Raw genomic sequence first — 18,496 nt, forward strand, 5'->3', positions numbered from 1 at the left:
TTTCATGTTTGTCAAATGCTTGTGTATATGTTCCTGTTTGTTTTCGCACCTCGGATGGATCCACATCATAAAAAATAGGCAAGATTGTTTGCCCCATCTCTTTTTTGCATTCCATGATCTTCATAAGTTCATCCAATCACCATGTTGAGGATGCGTAGTTTTTTGAGAGAATGACAATAGCAAACATTGATTCTTCTATTGCTTTTAAAAGCTCATGTGAAATAGGTTCTCCTTTCTCGAGATTTCTATCATCCCTGAAGGTGAAAACACCTTTTTGTTTCAAGGTAGCGTATAGATGATCTATAAAATTCTTGCAAGTGTCCTCACCTCTAAAACTTAAAAAGACATCGTATTTCCACTTACGACTAGAAGAAGAGGAAGAAGGTGGGTTTTTCACATCCATGAAAGCCAATCTAAACTTACAAGTAAACCTTGAATCACAATATAAGCCAATCTAAACTTACAAGTAAACCTTGAATCACAATATAGAATTATAGATACTCATCAAAACTTCATTCAATTAGATTTCAAGTAAAAATAAATAAACAAATAAGGGGTAAAAGAAAACAATATAGAAATTAAAGAGTAAAACTAAAGAGAGGAAATAAAAGAGAAGAATCGACGTAACAAGTGATCGATGACTTACAGATACTCATAAAAAATTAATAAAAAATAAAAAGTGAGAACTTACAGATTTTGGAGAATAGCAGTAATAATTGTATTGTCGTTGAAGCTATTATATATATATATATATATATATATTGTGTAATTGCTGGTTTTTTTTTTTTTTTTTTTTTTTCAAGCTCGTTTTTAGTCCAGTCTAGAAATCATTTAAACTTGACTTAACTCACTTTAAACTTTGGTGTGGGTGTAGTGCTGGTGTGGAAAAAGCATTTTGTATCAATAAGAATTGTCTTATCTTTGGCTTGTGGCTGTGGGTGGCTTACAGTCTTATCTAATAAGAGTATAAGACTTGTGGGTGTGGGTGGACCGGAGTCTTTAGTCTTATGACTCTTATGTCTTATCTTTTACATCTTGTGTTTTTTTTTTTTTAGGTAATAGGATCGGTTTTTGTATTTTACATCTTTTGTTTTTGTTTTTGTTTTTTTTAAGGCAACAGGATAGGTTTTGTTTTTCTTTGTGGTGGAGTCTTATCAAATAACTCAATAAGACTTATGTTTTATTGAGTAACGAATTGAATACTCACCATCAGCCTAACTGCAGACTCGATGCCTAGGCAGTTTTTTTATTACTCTCTCTCTCTCTCTCTCTCCCTCCTTTTTAATGCTTGGGCACATTCATTCAGTCTTATACAAGAAAATAGACCCCAATAGTTTATGAATAGTTCAAGCTTAACTCATAAATAGTTTTGTTTAAGTTTGTTTATTTAGCAAATGAGTTCATAATTATGTATTTGTGAACAAACTCACAAGTATGAAATTTGAGTTAAGTAAGTGTGTGTATAATATTCTTATATAGACTTCATATTAGATTGTATACTAAGTTTATTATAAATATTCCATTTTAATTATAATAACTATATAGAATTTGTAATTATAAAAAGCTAACATAAATCTAGTTTTTATGAGTTCATTAAAGATAATCATTTTATCTAATTGTCTCAAATAATATGATTTCAACTATAACTCAATCAATAATTATTAACATAGATTTCTACAGGGCAAAAAATATTTGATTGTTGTGTTTACCATATAAGCAAGTATTAGTTAATCAAACAACTTGTAAATTGGATGAATGAGCAATTCATTTAAATAGAAACCGATCGGTCTAAAGTACCACCAAAGAATAAAACACCAACACAGAAACAGCCTACACCATAAACATTACAAACTGAAAAATCCAACAGTGTTAGTTAACGAAGACAAGGACCATTAACAGCTTCTATTCTGAAGTATCAATACCCCTGTTCTAAACAGAATTGTAGTAACTGCTACATTCAACTCTGTTCTTCACTTCTCACCCAATCATTTTGACCATAGCCTCTTCAGAAAGTAGTCTTCTTTGATGAATACTAGCATTCCTTTGAAGCCAAATGTGATGCACAATGCCCGTATAGACATAAAGGATTCCTCATCATAGAGCATAATCTCAAGCCAATGGAACTTTGGGTTTTTTTATCGAGCACCAGCTCATTATGGTTCATATCTTCATCAAGAAACAACAATCACAAAATAAGTGGTCCCTACTTTTAATTCTCTTTTTACAAAGAATGCACTGAGTATCCAGGTTAGCACATCATCACTACACATTCAATCTTTTGTGGGCACTCTGTTGTGAACCTTAAGCCTTAGTCAACCCATAAACACATGCTTCAGAATTACTTTGGGAAACCAAATGATGATCTTCACCATTTAATATCGGGGCATTTCTTCCTTACACAGTTCCATGCACCCGCACAAGAATATTTTGTAGTTCTCTCAGTAATCCAAATTAGCCTATATTCACTTTCAATCTCAACCAGACTAAGCTTACTCTGGATGTCAAACAAGCAATCTAGGGATGTATAACAAAGAAAGTGTCTCATAATATGGATGTCCTGTAAAAAATCTTGTGGACAAGGAAGATTCCTTTGTATCATGGCCAACTTTCTGTGAAAAGAAAAGAAAAAATCAAGGGTGCCACAGGCCTAATAGGAAGCTACAGAGTCTATATCAAGGGATTCATTAAACTTAAATTCTAAAGTTAAAATTGGTGAAAAAAAAAAGCATGCATATATGCCCTATAGGAAGCTACAGAGTCAATGTAATGATGACTTACCAGTCCCTGGTCACCTACATTACAATCCTTGCAATCAGAGTCACCATAACTAGAGTTAATATAATCGGAGTTACCATGAGCCATACATCCTTTATATATCTTTCAATCTTCTTTGAGTTTGGTACATCAAAAGAGCTTCCGAGCCTGCCTTCACTACTAGGTCCCACCCCATCGTATTTATCATGACTTCCCTTAATTTTGATAGCTTCTGCTGAATTGTCAAAATCATGATGAACATCCAAACCCTCGTAAGGAGTGATGCAAGTGTTGTTGCTGGAATGAGCCATCATATATCTGATATCTTCAATGTCTTGCTCGTATACTAGGCGAAACCCACATTTCTTAACCTCCAAGCATTGCAAAACAGGGCAATCAAATCTAACCTCAATCTGAATGAATCCGTTCTCATCAATTTGACTCAATAATGCTCTCCCATTCTCATTAAAATTTTGTGGGGGTAAATAGAATAGCCAAAGGTGATCTGATTTAATCTGAACAGATTTCTTGCCCAAGATTTCAGAAAAGGTTGCACCTTCATGTTTATTGACTAGAATCTCACATGACAAATAAAGATAGTTAGATAAAACATGATTGTTTGGATGAAGATTACGGCCTGAAAAAACAACACACACAGCCATTCCAATCCACTTAGACAAAACATTTTTGTTCAGATGAGTTACTTGTGCATTCACTGTAGCCCCCACACTCTGATGGCTAAACCACCTCGGTATTTCACTCCCTGGAATAACAATACCAAAGATAGCTGCCAAAGTAGATTCTATAGATTCCTTGGCAATATCCTGAAACATACAAACCATGATATTTAGAATTGATATATATATATATATATAGAGAGAGAGAGAGAGAGAGAGACCTGAGGAACTACTGATAGCATTCTAAAGAACATGTCACTCCGACCTAGATTATCAGCCAAATTGAAGCAATTGAAGAGGAAAAGACGCGGTTGGCAGAATTTGTCAAGTGTTAATCCATTTGGTAATGGTTTCAATGAGCTACAACCATCAACCATCCAAGTGCTTGATGGAAATTGTGGCAATGAAGGAAGTCTTGTGCAATTCCTCAAATAAATATGTGTCAGTTTAGATAGTTGAATGATACTTTCAGGAAGACAATCAAAAGTATTTTCACTTAGATTTAAACAACTTAAAGAGCATAAGTAACCAAAATCATTTGGGATTTTTTGGAGATTACAGTCACTCAAATCCAATTTCTTTAAATAACACAAACCTGGAAAGGAAGGTGATAACAAGCTCATAGGATTTAGGCTTCCTCGTGGCATTAAATTAAAGGAGAAAAGCTTATTCCAAAGTTTAGGTGTTGACTCTTTACATCCCCCAAAAGATAATCTTTTAAGATTTCTTGAGAGAACAATAGAGGAAGTAAGCTCTCTTAAAGCTATTCCACTCACATCGAGCTCCTCTAGACTTTCAAGATTCCACAAGTCCTCCGGTAGATTATCAAGCTTCGAGCATCCAGCCAAATTGACATCTTCAAGCGACTTGAAGCTACAAATGATACTAGGAAGACACACAAGATTTTTGCAATCTCTTAAATGCAACGAAGCAAGGTTAGTCAAATGTGCAATTGAAGAGAGAAGTTTTGTAATAGCAGTTCTATCTAAGTGAAGTTTCGATAAGCTTATCATATTTCCCATAAATTCTGGAATTCTCCTGATTTTTGAACAACCTGAAAGGATAAGAATCTCAATAGACTCCGTTTCAAACTTACTTGGAAGAGTATTAAGGTTATGGCAACCTTCTAGGTTAAGATGAGTAAGCCTTTTATGAACTACAATAGATGGGTGAATTTCAAATCAAATTTTTACAACCTTTAACATCTAATTTCTCAAGATTTGGGACTCCAGTGACATCAGGGGTTGTGATAGGCCACAATCTGAATGACCCCTAGTGATTAACCCTAATTAATTAATTTAGCAAAGTTATTAATTAATCAATTAATCATGCAAACTCGTGGAAGCACAAACAAATCACCAAAAAACTAAATATGCAGCGGAAAATAAATAACACAGTGATTTGTTTACGAATTGGAAAAACCCTAACGGCAAAAACCCCACCGGGTGATTTTCAGGTCACCACTCCCGAAACTCCACTATTATCAAATCAAGCGGTTACAAGTAAAGGAATCTCAAGTACCTTACCAACCTACAGTTGAACTCTTACCCCAATACCCAATTGGACTTGATCTGTAGTGACAGTTCCTACCTTTGATGCACGGCTCCCAAGTACGTGACTAACCAATGCGCGAATCCAAGTACGCGACTTCAGAACACCAACTAAGGAAGAAAGGTTGGCTGCAAAGTTCTTCAGTTCATTCTTTATGATGAATAGCAGGAAGATGCTTGGTTACAAAACCTTAAGGTGCAAATACACAGCAACTTCTTGATGGAAGATGAACTAGGTCAAGAACTTCGTCTTTTGATCACAATTTGCTTGAACAGAGATTGCTCAATGATAATGCAACTTGTGTCACCCTTGACGGCTCTTAAAACAATCATTTTATATGTTTAGGGTTAGAAGAAAAGAAGGCCCAAAATCATATTCACGGATCCCAAGAAAATCAGATTGGAAATATGAAATTTTAAATCTCGACAGATAGCAGGTGTCGAGGTAGCTATCGAGACGATGTCGAGTTTTAAAAACTTTGCACTTCAGCTTGCTTTTTCTTGGACAGACTTGATAACTTTAACACTTGACCTTGAAACATTGTTTCTTGAAGTATTAAAAACACTTAGAACTACCCAATTACAAGTAGAGTGCGTTTTGTCAAAGGATTAGCCAATTTACATAAATAAGTGACATATGTTCTTAATCAAGTTAAAACATATATGTCCTAACAATTTCCCCCTTTGACAATTCGTGACAAAACCACAACAAACAAATTAGCATATGAGAGAAGTCATAAATCACTCAACTCATATTCACTTGTTGAATACAATAAAATTTATCCTAACACAAACTCTTGAAAAACTTTGCAAGAAGAGAGTTTATGACAAGTAGACTTTGACAACCTGTATTTCTGAAACACTTTTAAACAAAACTCATCAAGGCATCTTGTGTGAAACAGAAATAATAGATTGCATATAAGTATAAAGAACATGTGTATAAAGATAGAAAAGAAACAACACATGAAGAAGAGAGGTGAAAGAAACATACATCAACATATAGAGAATATAAGTACAATGTATGTAAAATGGTCAAAGGACCTCATATATAAGATCAATGTATCTAAAAGATAAGAAAAGAAAAAAAATACATATATAGCCTCACTACATCCCTCAAAAATGACAACACTCCCCCTATCAAAAATGTCCTATACTAACTCTCCCCCTAAGATGACTACTCTCATAGCCCAAAACTACTCCCCCTTTTTGTCACGAGTGATAAAGGGTAAAGTGTCATGTAGACATCTCATCGGCAGAGCTAGCATCCCCATCATCATCATCATCATCATCCTCATCATCCTCAGAAACTGAAGCTGCTGGAGTAGGTGGTGAAGGAGTAGCCTCTGGAGCAAATCCACCCATGGTCGCTTGCCGTCGTGCAATACGACCAACACGAACATTCACCTGATACAACTCAGCAGAGAGTGTATCAAGATGAGTGTCCATGCACTGCAGCTGCGCCATGATATCTCCAAGGGATACATCGCTCAAAGAGGAAGAAGGAACAGATGTAGATGGAGCTGATCGGGATGGAGCCGAACGGGAGGGAGGAGTGGCACCCGACTGTCTCGACCTGAACTACGCCTCACTAAGTTTTACAGTAACGACATCTATGGTAGATATGTGTGTGAAGTGGTCGGACACAGGAAAGGGAATGGAAAAATGGTGTAGGATTTACGTGATAGCAGGAGGAAAGATGAGCTTATCACGGGACGCTGAATCAAGATAAACATCTATGATAGACAAGATGAAGTGAGAAGGAAAGTCTATGGTAAGATGCTCTAGAAGTGATAGTAAAAATCGAGCACGAGGCTCTGTGATAGAGTTATAGTGAGAAAGATGATAGAGAACAAAAGTCATCACCATGTTGATAAATTTAGAACCTTTAGCAAAATGCCTACATGATGTGAACTGATGCTCACCCCAATCAGCAAGGCGCTCACAAAAAGCAGAAATGAGCTCATCTTTGGACACAGTCCTCAGATGCTCACAAGAGGGGTAATCAGGAAACTCTATCATAGGTACCCGAAGCACATCTACAACAAGCTGCGGTGTGACAGGGATGCGCGTACCTCGAACGCAAGTGAAGAAGAGAGGTACTGAACGATCAATCCCGTGCATGTTGGAGTAGAACTCTTGTATCAGCACGAGAGGGCAAGTGACCGGGATGTCACACAGTGACCCCCATCCCCTACTGTGAATGACAGAGGGAAGGTCAGTATCAGCGAAGTCCGCCAGAATGACTTGGCATTCTGAATGAACACCTCGTTTAGAAAAGTTCTCCGAAAATGCCTTATGGGCATCTCCATCACGGAACCGAAGGTTAAAGGGAGTAGAATCAGAAGAAGTAGAAGCTCCAGAACGCAGAGGGTTCCGAGCAGGAGTGGATTTACGTTTGGGTGCCATAAACACTACTAACGTAAAAGAATGAGAAAGAGAGAGAGAGAGACACTCAGAAAATTTCCCAAAACAGTTCAAAAAAGACAAATATCTTGAACAACAAGTACGTATGCATAGGAATGCATGATCATGTGATATGCAAAACAAAAATTGCATCATGGGCTCAGCCCAATCCAATCCTACCAGCACACAGCATATAGCACACATCTAAATGCATGTAAATATCATTATAATGCACATGAAATGCAATGTATGACATTTTAAAAACATTTAAGTGAAAACCCAACCCAAAATTTCAAGAAAAACTCAACAATTTTGAAAAACCCCAAACTTTTACAAAAAATCCCAAAAACTAGGTTTTAAAACATGCAGTGCATGAAAAAGGAAGAGAAAAGTGATCTTACCAAGTGATTGGAGCAAGAAATGATCAAGATCCAAGAGGGTTGGAAGATTTGAGTGAGAGGAGAGTGAAAAGGAGATGAACAGCCACGGAGAGATCGAGAGAGATCGAGTGAGAAATGAGTGAAAATTGCGATCAGAATATATATAGACACCTCAGTAATTCTCGACAGCTGAGGTGTCGAGAGGTATTGAGGATGCTGTCGAGAAAGGTATCGAGAATTTGGTCATCGACAGATGGAGGTATCGAGAGGTATCGAGATGTAAGAAGAATTTCAGATACGTGATGCTCGATCGATCGCAAAGGTGTCGAGAAGGTATTGAGGAGACAGAAGATATCTCGATCGATCCATAAGGTGTCGAGACAGGTGTCGAGAAGAAGACATCAAACACAACAAGTGAATCTCGATCGATCCATCAGGTGTCGAGAATCTATCGAGGAGACAGAAGGTTTCCCGATCGATCCATCAGGTGTCGAGACAGGTGTCGAGATTACGATAAGAAAAGGCTTAGAAGCTCAATAGATGTTCAGGTATCGAGGAGGTGTTGAGCCAGTAGTAAAAAGCAGTTTTTCGAGAAGGAAAAAACACAGACATGAATGCAATCCAACACACATCTCAACCAAAGATCCACTCAACATATAAATCTCTCAAAAACATCTCTCAACAAAAATATAAGCACAAGGATCCCCCAAAACATACACACACACTAAACAAGTCTAACCAATTTTATTTTTCAAAAACAAGTTATGACAGTTTAGTGAGCATACATTAGCACATGTAAAACCTTTGTGATGGCCAAATCACATTGTACTTGCACAAGTATCAAAAGTAACAAAGAATATTGCGTGTTATGTGTGAAAAAAAAAAACATCGCAAGATTGCATATGTGTATGCATGTTATGACGATCTGAGAAATGAGAAAATAACTTTTAACTCACACACAATCATAACTGTTTGATGGGGACTATCACCTTAGAGGTACATCTTATAACTCCCACATCTCCTAGAATACACGCTTGCAACCATATTTAAAGCATTTTTGATCTTTTTGCCTTTTATTTTCTTTGCATATTTTCTTTTTATTTTTAGCATATCATACATAGGTATAAAAAGGAGAAAAGAAATACCCAAGATGTTAAGCATTTGACATCGCACTTTTGCTATGCCGAAGCATACGAATATCTTTGATACTGTACTTTTGCTATGCCGAAACATACAGGTGTCTTATTATGATTGGCGGGCAACAGTGGTGAGATGGTTATTTATGCCTTTCTCTTAGGATTTCTAGTCCAATCCGTCAAAAAGAGTGATATGAGTGTTAAGTTTTAAGAGATAACCTAATCTTACTCATCACAAACAAGAGCCACAAAGCTCACTTGCTTAGTTATGCATAGAGATGCTCATCTAAGCTACAAAAGATACAAAGTTTAGAAACTTTGTTTCAATGGCCATCCAAGGTACACAGATACCAAAGTACACAAAACACACACTGTTTTTGTATTTTTCTGATTTTTTTTTTTTTATATCAAAAACAAAATAAACAAAACTGAAAGTAAACACACAAAACATGTTAAACAAAATAAAGCAAAAACTAGACTGACTCAGCAGAAAAACAAAATACACTAGCAATGCAATACACAGAAAAACAACAAGGGAAAAGAAAGTGATGAAATCACTTAAAGTCCTTTTTCTTCCACACCTTGGAAGAGCCTTTCCTTTGATTGAATCCTTGAACCGGCGGTGAGGGGAAAGAATTTAACCCGTTCAAGTTCGAAAGGAACATGAGGGCTTTCAGAAGATCTCCAAGAGGAGCAAGAGAGGATTGAAGCTGATTTTAGCTTCCAGATGCTATCATGCCATTGCTCTGTTGAGTGGCTAACCACTTATAGCAATTTGGTCTAGTATGACCGGCAATTCCACAATGATGACAGAGATGCTGCTTCTTTTGTTTAGGATTTTGAGAGTTAGCCTTCTTAGCTCTAGGGTTTTTAGCATCTTTCTTATCTTGCTTAGGGGGTGCTCCTAAGATAGATTTACCCTTGTCTAAGTTCTCACTTGCTAATTCAGTTTTAACATCAATATTCTCAATTTTAGTATTATTAGCAGGAGGAACAAAAACAGTATTACTAGTAGAAGCAGTATTAGAGAAAGAAATACCATACCCCAAACCAGTTCGATCCGAAGCAGATTTTTGATTGCTAAGCATCTCATCAAGCTTTGCACTTGAAGTCCTCTCTAGTTGAGCTCTAACTTGAAACAGCTCTGCTTCAAGCTTCTTGGTCTTCTTAGCCAAAAAGTTGTTTTCAAATCTCAGTACTCCAATAGTTTGATTCGCCTCATCAAACTTTGTGGACAACTCTTCACGATCAAGTTCCACATCACTGAACTTCTTGGTGGCCAGCCTGTATAATTTCTCATACTTTTTAGAGAGCTTGTAAAGCTTCTCATAAGCTGAATGGATATCATCTTAATCATCCATTTTCTCAAATTTTGACTCCACCAGTTCTTCTTCTTCATCCACTTCTTCAACAATCCCTTCAGTAGGATTGACTATGGCAGTGAGGGCATTTAAGATTCCGTCATCCTCATTGTCGGAATCATCTTCAGGCTCAGTGTCACTTAGAGTTGCAGCAAGTGCCTTGCTTTTCCCAATGCTCTTGAGATATGTAGGACACTCATGTTTCATGTGTCTGAACCCATGACATCCAAAGCACTTTGGTCCTGCAGGAACAGTGTACTGACCGCCATCCTTAGTATCCTTCTTCCCTTTGTTTTAGTTTTTAAATTGAGAAGAACTGAACTGCCTACGGTCCTTGTCGAAGCTCCTTCCATTGGCATTCTTCATAAACTTCTTGAACTGCCGAGCGATGTAGGACTTCATCTTAGAATCTTCATCATCGGAAAACTCATCTGTATCACTGCTCTTTGCCTTCAAGGCCATGCTTTTACCTTTACTTGACTTGCCAATCCTAGATAATCCTATCTCATAGGTTTGCAAGTTTCCTACCAGCTCAGTCAAAGGAATCTTGTCAATGTCCTTTGATTCCTCTATCGCCGTAATCTTGGCATGGAATCTCTCAGGTAGAGATCTAAGCACCTTCCTTACAATCTTGGGTTCAGGGATGGTTTCCCCAAGATTAAAGGCTAAGTTCACTATGTCCTTGAGCTTGGCATAGAAATCATCAAACAACTCATCCTCCTCCATCTTAATTTCTTCAAAGCTTGTAGTGAGCCTCTGAAGCTTTTAATCTTTGACAGCCTTTGTTCCTTCATAGGTTGTCTAGAGGATGGTCCAAGCCTCCTTAGCAGTTTCAGTTGAGGATATCTTTTTGAACTCCTCATTGGTGACTGCGCTAAATAGGGCATTTAACGCTCTGTTGTTGAAGTTAGCCACCTTGATCTTAGTATCATCCCAATCGGCCGGTTCTTCTGTTGGCTTAGTCTAGCCAATCTCTACAGCTTACCACACCTTTTCATCTAAAGACTGCAAGAAAGCTCTCATGCGTACTTTCCAGTATGCATAGTTAGTGCCATCAAATAAATGAGGTATAATTAAAGATTGTCCTCTATCTATGACAAACAGGGGTCAATGGATCATCACAGTAAAGATTAAACTCTAATCAGAGTGTGCCTACTCTGATACCACTTGATAGGCCACAATCTGAATGACCCCTAGTGATTAACCCTAATTAATTAATTTAGCCAAGTTATTAATTAATCAATTAATCATGTAAACTCGTGGAAGCACAAACAAATCACCAAAAAACTAAATATGCAGCGGAAAATAAATAACACGGTGATTTGTTTACGAATGGGGAAAACCCTAACGGCAAAAACCCCACCGGGTGATTTTCAGGTCACCACTCCCGAAACTCCACTATTATCAAATCAAGCGGTTACAAGTAAAGGAATCCCAAGTACCTTACCAACCTACAGTTGAACCCTTACCCCAATACCTAATTGGACTTGATCTGTTGTGACAGTTCCCACCTTTGATGCACGGCTCCCAAGTACGTGACTAACCAATGCGCGGATCCAAGTACGCGACTTCAGAACACCAACTAAGGAAGAAAGGTTGGCTGCAAAGTTCTTCAGTTCATCCTTTATGATGAATAGCAGGAAGATGCTTGGTTACAAAACCCTATGGTGCAAATATACAGCAACTTCTTGATGGAAGATGAACTAGGTCAAGAACTTCGTCTTTTGATCACAATTTGCTTAAACAGAGATTGCTCAATGATAATGCAACTTGTGTCACCCTTGACGGCTCTTAAAACAATCCTTTTATATGTTTAGGGTTAGAAGAAAAGAAGACCTAAAATCATATTCACGGATCCCAAGAAAATCAGATTGGAAATCTGAAATTTTAAATCTCGACATATAGCAGGTGTCGAGGTAGCTATCGAGAAGGTGTCGAGCTTTAAAAACTTTGCACTTCAGCTTGCTTTTTCTTGGACAGACTTGATGACTTCAACACTTGACCTTGAAACATTGTTTCTTGAAGTATTAAAAACACCTAGAACTACCCAATTACAAGTAGAGTGCGTTTTGTCAAAGGATTAGGCAATTTACATAAATAAGTGACATATGTTCTTAATCAAGTTAAAACATATATGTCCTAACAGGTTGCAATGAGGTCTAAGGAGTCTTCCAATTTGATGGACTTCAGCTTGCCAAAATGCTGTTAAAAGTAAAAAATATTGAATAAGAAAAGTAAGATTAGGTTCCACAAAGCTTAGAATTTATAAATTTTTACTAAACATATATGAGTATTTAAATAAAAATGTTACCTTTATTCCATTCCAAAGTCGAACAATTTTGCTATTGCACATGCGAAGTTCAACAAGCTCATTTGGTTGGAAACTTGATGGCAAAGATTTTGAAGGATATCTACTCCAATCAAGATATCTTAAGTCATTAGGAAGATGTTTCGGACCATGTGGAAGGTGAACACCATGAATTATAAGCAACTTAAGGTTAGGCAACTTTGAAAAGGCATCAAGGTTCCAATGTGCCTTTACAAATTTTTGTAGTTCACCCAATTCACGCATCTTCGGAAGTACAAGGACTATGCCCTGAACTGCTTCTGCTTCCTAATTAGTAAAGAAAATGAGATGGGTGAATTGCAAGATATATGATTACTAAAATGGTTCAAATTTAACTTTTTAAAATAATGTGATAAGGTATATGCTCAAGTTCTCCAAATGATCTCTTACCATGTTTTTCATCAGCACATTGTGCATATCCTTATGTCGCCACAATCAGCTCCACTTCCTAGGTTCTTGAGGATACTTTCGACGAATTATATCTTGACCCATTTTTTGCAGTAATTCATGCATACAAAATTTATTTTCATACTCTTGCAAGAGAGACTTTTCAATAAGAACATTTAATCCAATTTTAGGGTGAAGACCAAGACAATCAAGTATTTCTACTACATAATCTTTGTCTTTCATATTAAAGAAACATGCCATATGTAGAAATATTTCTTGTTCCACTCTATGAAGTCCATCAAAACTTATTTGAAGTATTTTGCTCATTTCTTCTATCGGAAATTCTTTGAGCCTATCTAATGCACTTTCCCATTCCTCCTTACTTCTATTGAACAAAAAAGAACCCAAAACCTCAATAGCTAGAAGAAGATCTTGTGCATAATTCAGACACTGTTTAGACAACTTTAAATAATCTTGAGTAGGATGATCTTTGTTAAAAGAATTCAAACTAAAAAAGATGAAGAGCATCATCATCTTTCAATCCTTTAACTTCGTATATTCCACATACTTTATGTCTTATCAACAAATGCTTATCTCTTGTTGTTATTATAACTTTACTACCTGCACCAAACCAATTTGGCTCTCCAGCTAACTTTTGCAACTGGTCGAATTGATTTAAATCGTCAAGGACAAGAATAATCCTTTTATGACATAACCTATTCTTGATCATAAGAACTTTGTCATCAACATCCCGTATATTCATGCTTCTTTCTCTCAAAATTTCACAAATAAGTTTTTGTTGTGATGGAAGCAAACCATGTTCTTCAGATTCTTCTCTAATATTAGTGATAAAACTACCACCTTGAAAATCATTAAAAATCATCCAATAGACAAATCTAGCAAGGGTTGTCTTACCAATTCCCCCCATCCCCCAAACCCCTATTATGCGAACATCATTCGATCCTATAGCCAAAAGCAACATCAATTCCTCCACTTGAGCATCTATTCCTACTAAACCTTTGGTATCTCTTGGGAATGCATAACTTAATTTGTGCAATATCGCTTGCACAATATCTTCGATAAATTCTGACTTATGCCTGCAAAGAAGTGAGATAATCAAACAATGAAATTCAATCACCCATATTTACCCTCCACCTCTTGAAACAGAGCAAATAATTATAAATCATCCTCTGAGAGATAGAGAACTAAATAAATGCGATGACTCATACATGAAGTAGTAATAACATATATATATATATATATATATATATATATATAAGGAAAAGGGTAATAGATGTTGTAAGGGCATTGGTTTTATGAAATATTTATAGAAAACGTTGATGGGAAAAGAAAAAATAATTATTTTTTGATGACTTTTTATATTTCTCATAAAAGAGGAATTAAAGTTATCAAAAACTGTCCATTAACAAATACCCGTTAACCAGACCCTATAAACAATGCTATTAAGCAGACGTGAAAGGTTGCATCGACATGGCATTTTTGCCAAAGTACCATTGTCCAACACGTGTCGAACACGAGTACCGGAAAAACTCGCCGGACTCCGGTGTCCGAGTAGTGTCGTTTTTTTCACTTCTCCAACACGACGCCGACGCGGTGGACACGCTAGCAGTGGAACAAAAACAAAAAACAAAAATTCAAGATTTTGACAGATGGGCAAATCTTTACCGTTGATTTTGTGATATACCCTTGAATGAGAAGTGAGAAGTAAGAAATCTCAAATCAGAAACCCACACAGCCTAACCATTGATTTCCCTCTACCCGCTGCCCTCTGTCCCTCGCGAGCGCTACATCGGGCCAATCGGCGAGTCAGCGAGCTCCCTCTGTCCTTCTGTCCTTCCGATCTCTTTCTCTCTCTCGGCTTGGACAGGTCCGAGCTTCTCTTCTCTCTCTCTGTTTCACCTTTTTTTTTTTCGTTCTTTCTTTTATCTGCTAACTGCTTTGGACCTTTGGTTTGGTGTACTGTGGCGTGTTATATTTATAACACCAAAGCTTCTTTCTTCTTCTTTTTTATTTTTAATCCCACTCACTATGTTATACTTTACTGTACATATATATTTTTTTTTCCTTTACTCAGCCTTGCCTTATAAATTATAATGTTTATTATGAATTTAGTAATTTTTGTTTTTGTGTCCTGCTATAGTTTATTCATTTATTAAAGTTAAATATGTAGGTGATTTAACTAAAGCTTGTTTTTGTGATTTTTGTTTTTGTGTGTCCTGCTTGTTTTCTTTTTATGTTTTTAGTTTGATGTTGAAGGCAGCCTATTTAACTTTTTGGTTTGTATTCTAAACATTTTATGTATATTATTGTACTACTTTGAGTGTTAGTTTGCTTATTTGTAGTTCTTATATAATTTAAATTCTAGACATAAACGTATTTTATGTCTAAAAATATTAAAAAAAATATGTCTAAATATAATATTTAATTAACTATTTAATTATTGTGTCCACGTCGTGTTGTATCCTTATTTTTCAAAAATTGCCATATTCCCGTGTCCGTGTCTGTGTCCGTGTCGGTGCATCATAACTGAAACTAGGAGTTTAGTTTAGGGGCAAGAATGAAGTCCTAGTTTGACATAATATTAATTCAAATATGATAATGAATATAAGTATCAAAATAAATTTTAAAAAATTACTATCTTGATTCTCAAAAAAAAAAAAAAAATACATATATATATATAAGATTAATTTTCACATAAAATATAACTTAAGTATAAATTGTAATTTATTTTTAAAGCACGGTATTAGTTAAAATATTAACAAAAATCAATATATATTCATTAAGTTGAATAACTTAAAAAGAGATCCAAATATTGGAAATTTAAACAAGTAATTTTTACTTACGAGTACCCATAAATTTTCAAGAAATTCTAAATGTGCGTTGATTTATTTATTTTTTTTATTTAAGCCCCTATTTCATTTTCAATTATTGCGGATATATTTATGAAACTCCTAAACAAGGTGCTAAAAGAATAAGATAAAGAAGATAAATTTTTTATTATAGTTGATAGTTCATTCATGTCACGTACCACTTTTCTTTTCTTTTCTTTTTTCCTTTTTTTTTTCTTCGTTTAATGAAATGGGTGTGTCACATTTTGAAGAGAGAAGTGTAACCTTTAAACAAAAATCATGATAGAGATATATAAGTGTAATATATATATATATATATATATATATATATATTTAATGTGAGTTGAATCCTTAAATATATAAACATTTAGCACAACTTTTTGGGCTTGGCTGAGATAGAGAAGTAATTTTTATAAAATCCAGTACTTATAAAAGTGAGAGGTTACTGGTGGGGGAGGTTTAATATAAGGGGGTGAAAAGTGAAAACATGTTTTTGGAGGGGCCTCTCAGATGGGAAATAATAAAATTGAAGGATGTACCCTTTGAAATACACATACATATGGTGTAATTGTGTATTTGTGTCTAGAAGCTGAAGATGCATGGTAGCTTGTGGGATTAAAAAATTTGAAAAGAAGTTTCTTGTTTGAGTATAATAGCACTGTTTAGAATTTGTAAGTGTCATTTGTAATAGTAAATCATGTGATTATATATACTCCTTATCGTTGATAGTGGATTTTAATTAGTGTTATCCAAAAATGTAGATGTGAAGATTTTCGGGTTATGTTAAGTATCATTAAGGTGAAGCTAGTATAAAGCTTCATTAAGGTAGGTATATCCTAGTAGAGAATTAAAATTTATTTGTTTACTTTTACGTCTATGTGAAAATTTGCTTTAAATCATTTTAAATTCAAATGAATTCCATGCTGAAAAGTAGTAAGGAGATAAAATTTCCAACGTAAAAATGGTAATATCACATTTATAAGAAGATAGTAATGAGCTATAATTAAAGACTTAGGGTTCTACATGTCAAGATATTCTTACATCTTAAAGATCTACCCACTTAATGTTGTATTATAATAATTTATATGATTTATTAAGTATACCAGTCAAAGGGAGTAGGGACTATTACACAACCAAATGTAAAGATTGTTGTTGTCATGTTAAATGCTTTAGAATCAAATCCTCACAAGTAGTTACAATATAAATGAGGTATGTTACTGATCTAAATTATAAATATGGTATGTTCATGAAATATTTAAAGGGCGTGGTATGTTAACGAAGATGGCAATTTAATATATTCAATAGAAATCACGTTGATTCTCATTAAAACAAAATAAAAATAGTAATCATGTCAATAGCATAAAATACCTATCATTTAAAAACCATCCAGAGAGATTGACCACTTCTCTCAAAGCAACTCTCCACATCTGAACTTTCTTTATACTCTCTTTGAAACATTTCTCATGTTTAACAAATGTTTGTGCAAGAGTTCTTGTTTGTTTCCGTACATCAAATGGATCCACATCATAAAAAATGGGCAACACTATTAGTCCCATCTTTTTTCTGCATTCCATGATCTTTACAAGTTCATCTAAACACCAAGTTGAGGATGCGTACTTTTTGGAGAGAATGATAATAGCAAACATTGATTCTTCAATTGCTCTTAAAAGCTCGGTAGAAATAAGTTTTCCTCTCTCAAGATTTTCATCGTCCTTGAAGGTGGAGATACCCTTTTGTTTCAACGCAGTATATAGATGATCTATGAAACGTTTACGAGTATCCTTACCTTTGAACCTTAGAAAAACATGATACTTCCACTGATGGCCATAAGAAGTGGAAGAAGATGGCATTTTTGTATCCATGAAAGCTAATCTAAGTTAACAAGTAAATTAACCTTAATCACAATGTAAAATACTAAAAATATGAATACTCGTTAAAGTTCATTCAATTAGATTTTAAGTATAAATAAATAAATAAGGGAATAAAAAAACGATTAAGAAATTTACTAGAGTGAAACTAAAGAGAAGAAATAAAAGAGAAGGATGGGAGTGACTAGTGAGAACTTACAGATTTTGCAGAATTGCAGAGTGTCGCTCCTATAGTGTAATTGCTGGTTTAAAAAGGAATGTAAAATATTTTGAGAGAGAGTCTTCTTGTATTTTAAACTTATGAAACCCACTTCCATTTTTTTTTTCTTATTATATAACTCACTTTTAGTTTTACTCAAGTCGGCGATGGCCGCATTTTTAAGGTTTCCTTGACTTTAAAGATCAGAATTGAGGCAATTTTGAACAGTGATAAATCCAACCCAAAAAAAAATACGGACTTTTTCACTTCCGTCTAACTGTATCCGTCAAGCATTCACATCACCTGGACCTACTGCACTACTGACTACACAAGCGAGATTTCGCGTCTATATTCATTCAGTGCCTCTCTATCAACGTGTGAATCCGAATTGCATGTTATTTAGATTTGCTGCAAGCAGGAAACATCACCTTCAGCCACGTGAAAATTTGAGCAGTGCCAGAACCCAGAAAAAGGAGCACCGAGATAAGTGTGGCGCCGTTCAATGCCTCTGTGAGAGAGAGAGAGAAGTGGCCTTCTCTTTTTCAAGACTTTCCTGATGTGGAT

The 18,496-nt window shown here is 35.5% G+C and overlaps 3 protein-coding genes across 3 annotated transcripts; all 3 read right to left on the reverse strand.

Moving 5' to 3' along the window:
* Positions 1–1,747: 1,747 nt before the first annotated feature.
* On the reverse strand, positions 1,748–7,387 carry LOC112019787 (disease resistance protein RPP2B). Its single transcript, XM_065774139.1, has 6 exons — positions 7,246–7,387; positions 6,904–7,080; positions 6,660–6,795; positions 6,386–6,554; positions 2,779–4,606; positions 1,748–2,609 (listed from the first exon to the last, which is right to left on the reverse strand). The coding sequence occupies exons 1-5, from the start codon at positions 7,385–7,387 to the stop codon at positions 3,602–3,604; spliced, it is 1,629 nt and encodes a 542-aa protein (XP_065630211.1). The 3' UTR covers positions 1,748–2,609; positions 2,779–3,601.
* Positions 7,388–10,249: 2,862 nt separating this feature from the next.
* LOC136061237 (disease resistance protein Roq1-like) lies at positions 10,250–13,108 on the reverse strand. The gene is made up of 4 exons (XM_065774140.1): positions 12,999–13,108; positions 12,573–12,875; positions 12,406–12,463; positions 10,250–10,383 (listed from the first exon to the last, which is right to left on the reverse strand). Exons 1-4 carry the CDS (start codon positions 13,023–13,025, stop codon positions 10,250–10,252), a joined length of 522 nt encoding a protein of 173 aa, XP_065630212.1. The 5' UTR covers positions 13,026–13,108.
* Positions 13,109–13,503: 395 nt separating this feature from the next.
* On the reverse strand, positions 13,504–17,715 carry LOC136067823 (disease resistance protein Roq1-like). The gene is made up of 3 exons (XM_065774141.1): positions 17,234–17,715; positions 14,538–14,618; positions 13,504–14,092 (listed from the first exon to the last, which is right to left on the reverse strand). Exons 1-3 carry the CDS (start codon positions 17,713–17,715, stop codon positions 13,504–13,506), a joined length of 1,152 nt encoding a protein of 383 aa, XP_065630213.1.
* Positions 17,716–18,496: the final 781 nt, after the last annotated feature.

Source organism: Quercus suber, unplaced genomic scaffold, assembly GCF_002906115.3.
Source record: "Quercus suber isolate HL8 unplaced genomic scaffold, Cork oak 2.0 scaffold_86, whole genome shotgun sequence".
Lineage (NCBI taxonomy): Eukaryota > Viridiplantae > Streptophyta > Magnoliopsida > Fagales > Fagaceae > Quercus > Quercus suber.

What these genes read in the sequence shown, in the direction of transcription:
- LOC112019787 (XM_065774139.1), bottom strand. Translation starts at nt 7,387, where the DNA reads ATGGCACCCAAACGTAAATCCACTCCTGCTCGGAACCCTCTGCGTTCT. An exon ending in TGAGCGCCTTGCTGATTGGG is followed by an intron (nt 6,796 to 6,903) that starts GTGAGCATCAGT and finishes ACTCTATCACAG; the next exon opens with AGCCTCGTGCTCGATTTTTA. An exon ending in ATCTTTCCTCCTGCTATCAC is followed by an intron (nt 6,555 to 6,659) that starts GTAAATCCTACA and finishes GGCGTAGTTCAG; the next exon opens with GTCGAGACAGTCGGGTGCCA.
- LOC136061237 (XM_065774140.1), bottom strand. Translation starts at nt 13,025, where the DNA reads ATGCACAATGTGCTGATGAAAAACATG. An exon ending in GACTTTGGAATGGAATAAAG is followed by an intron (nt 12,464 to 12,572) that starts GTAACATTTTTA and finishes TACTTTTAACAG; the next exon opens with CATTTTGGCAAGCTGAAGTC. An exon ending in CTTAGACCTCATTGCAACCT is followed by an intron (nt 10,384 to 12,405) that starts GTTAGGACATAT and finishes CTGAGCCTGAAG; the next exon opens with ATGATTCCGACAATGAGGAT.
- LOC136067823 (XM_065774141.1), bottom strand. Translation starts at nt 17,715, where the DNA reads ATGCCATCTTCTTCCACTTCTTATGGCCATCAGTGGAAGTATCATGTT. An exon ending in GGATGGTTTTTAAATGATAG is followed by an intron (nt 14,619 to 17,233) that starts GTATTTTATGCT and finishes TTCCACTGCTAG; the next exon opens with CGTGTCCACCGCGTCGGCGT. An exon ending in GAGTCCGGCGAGTTTTTCCG is followed by an intron (nt 14,093 to 14,537) that starts GTACTCGTGTTC and finishes ACTTCTTTGCAG; the next exon opens with GCATAAGTCAGAATTTATCG.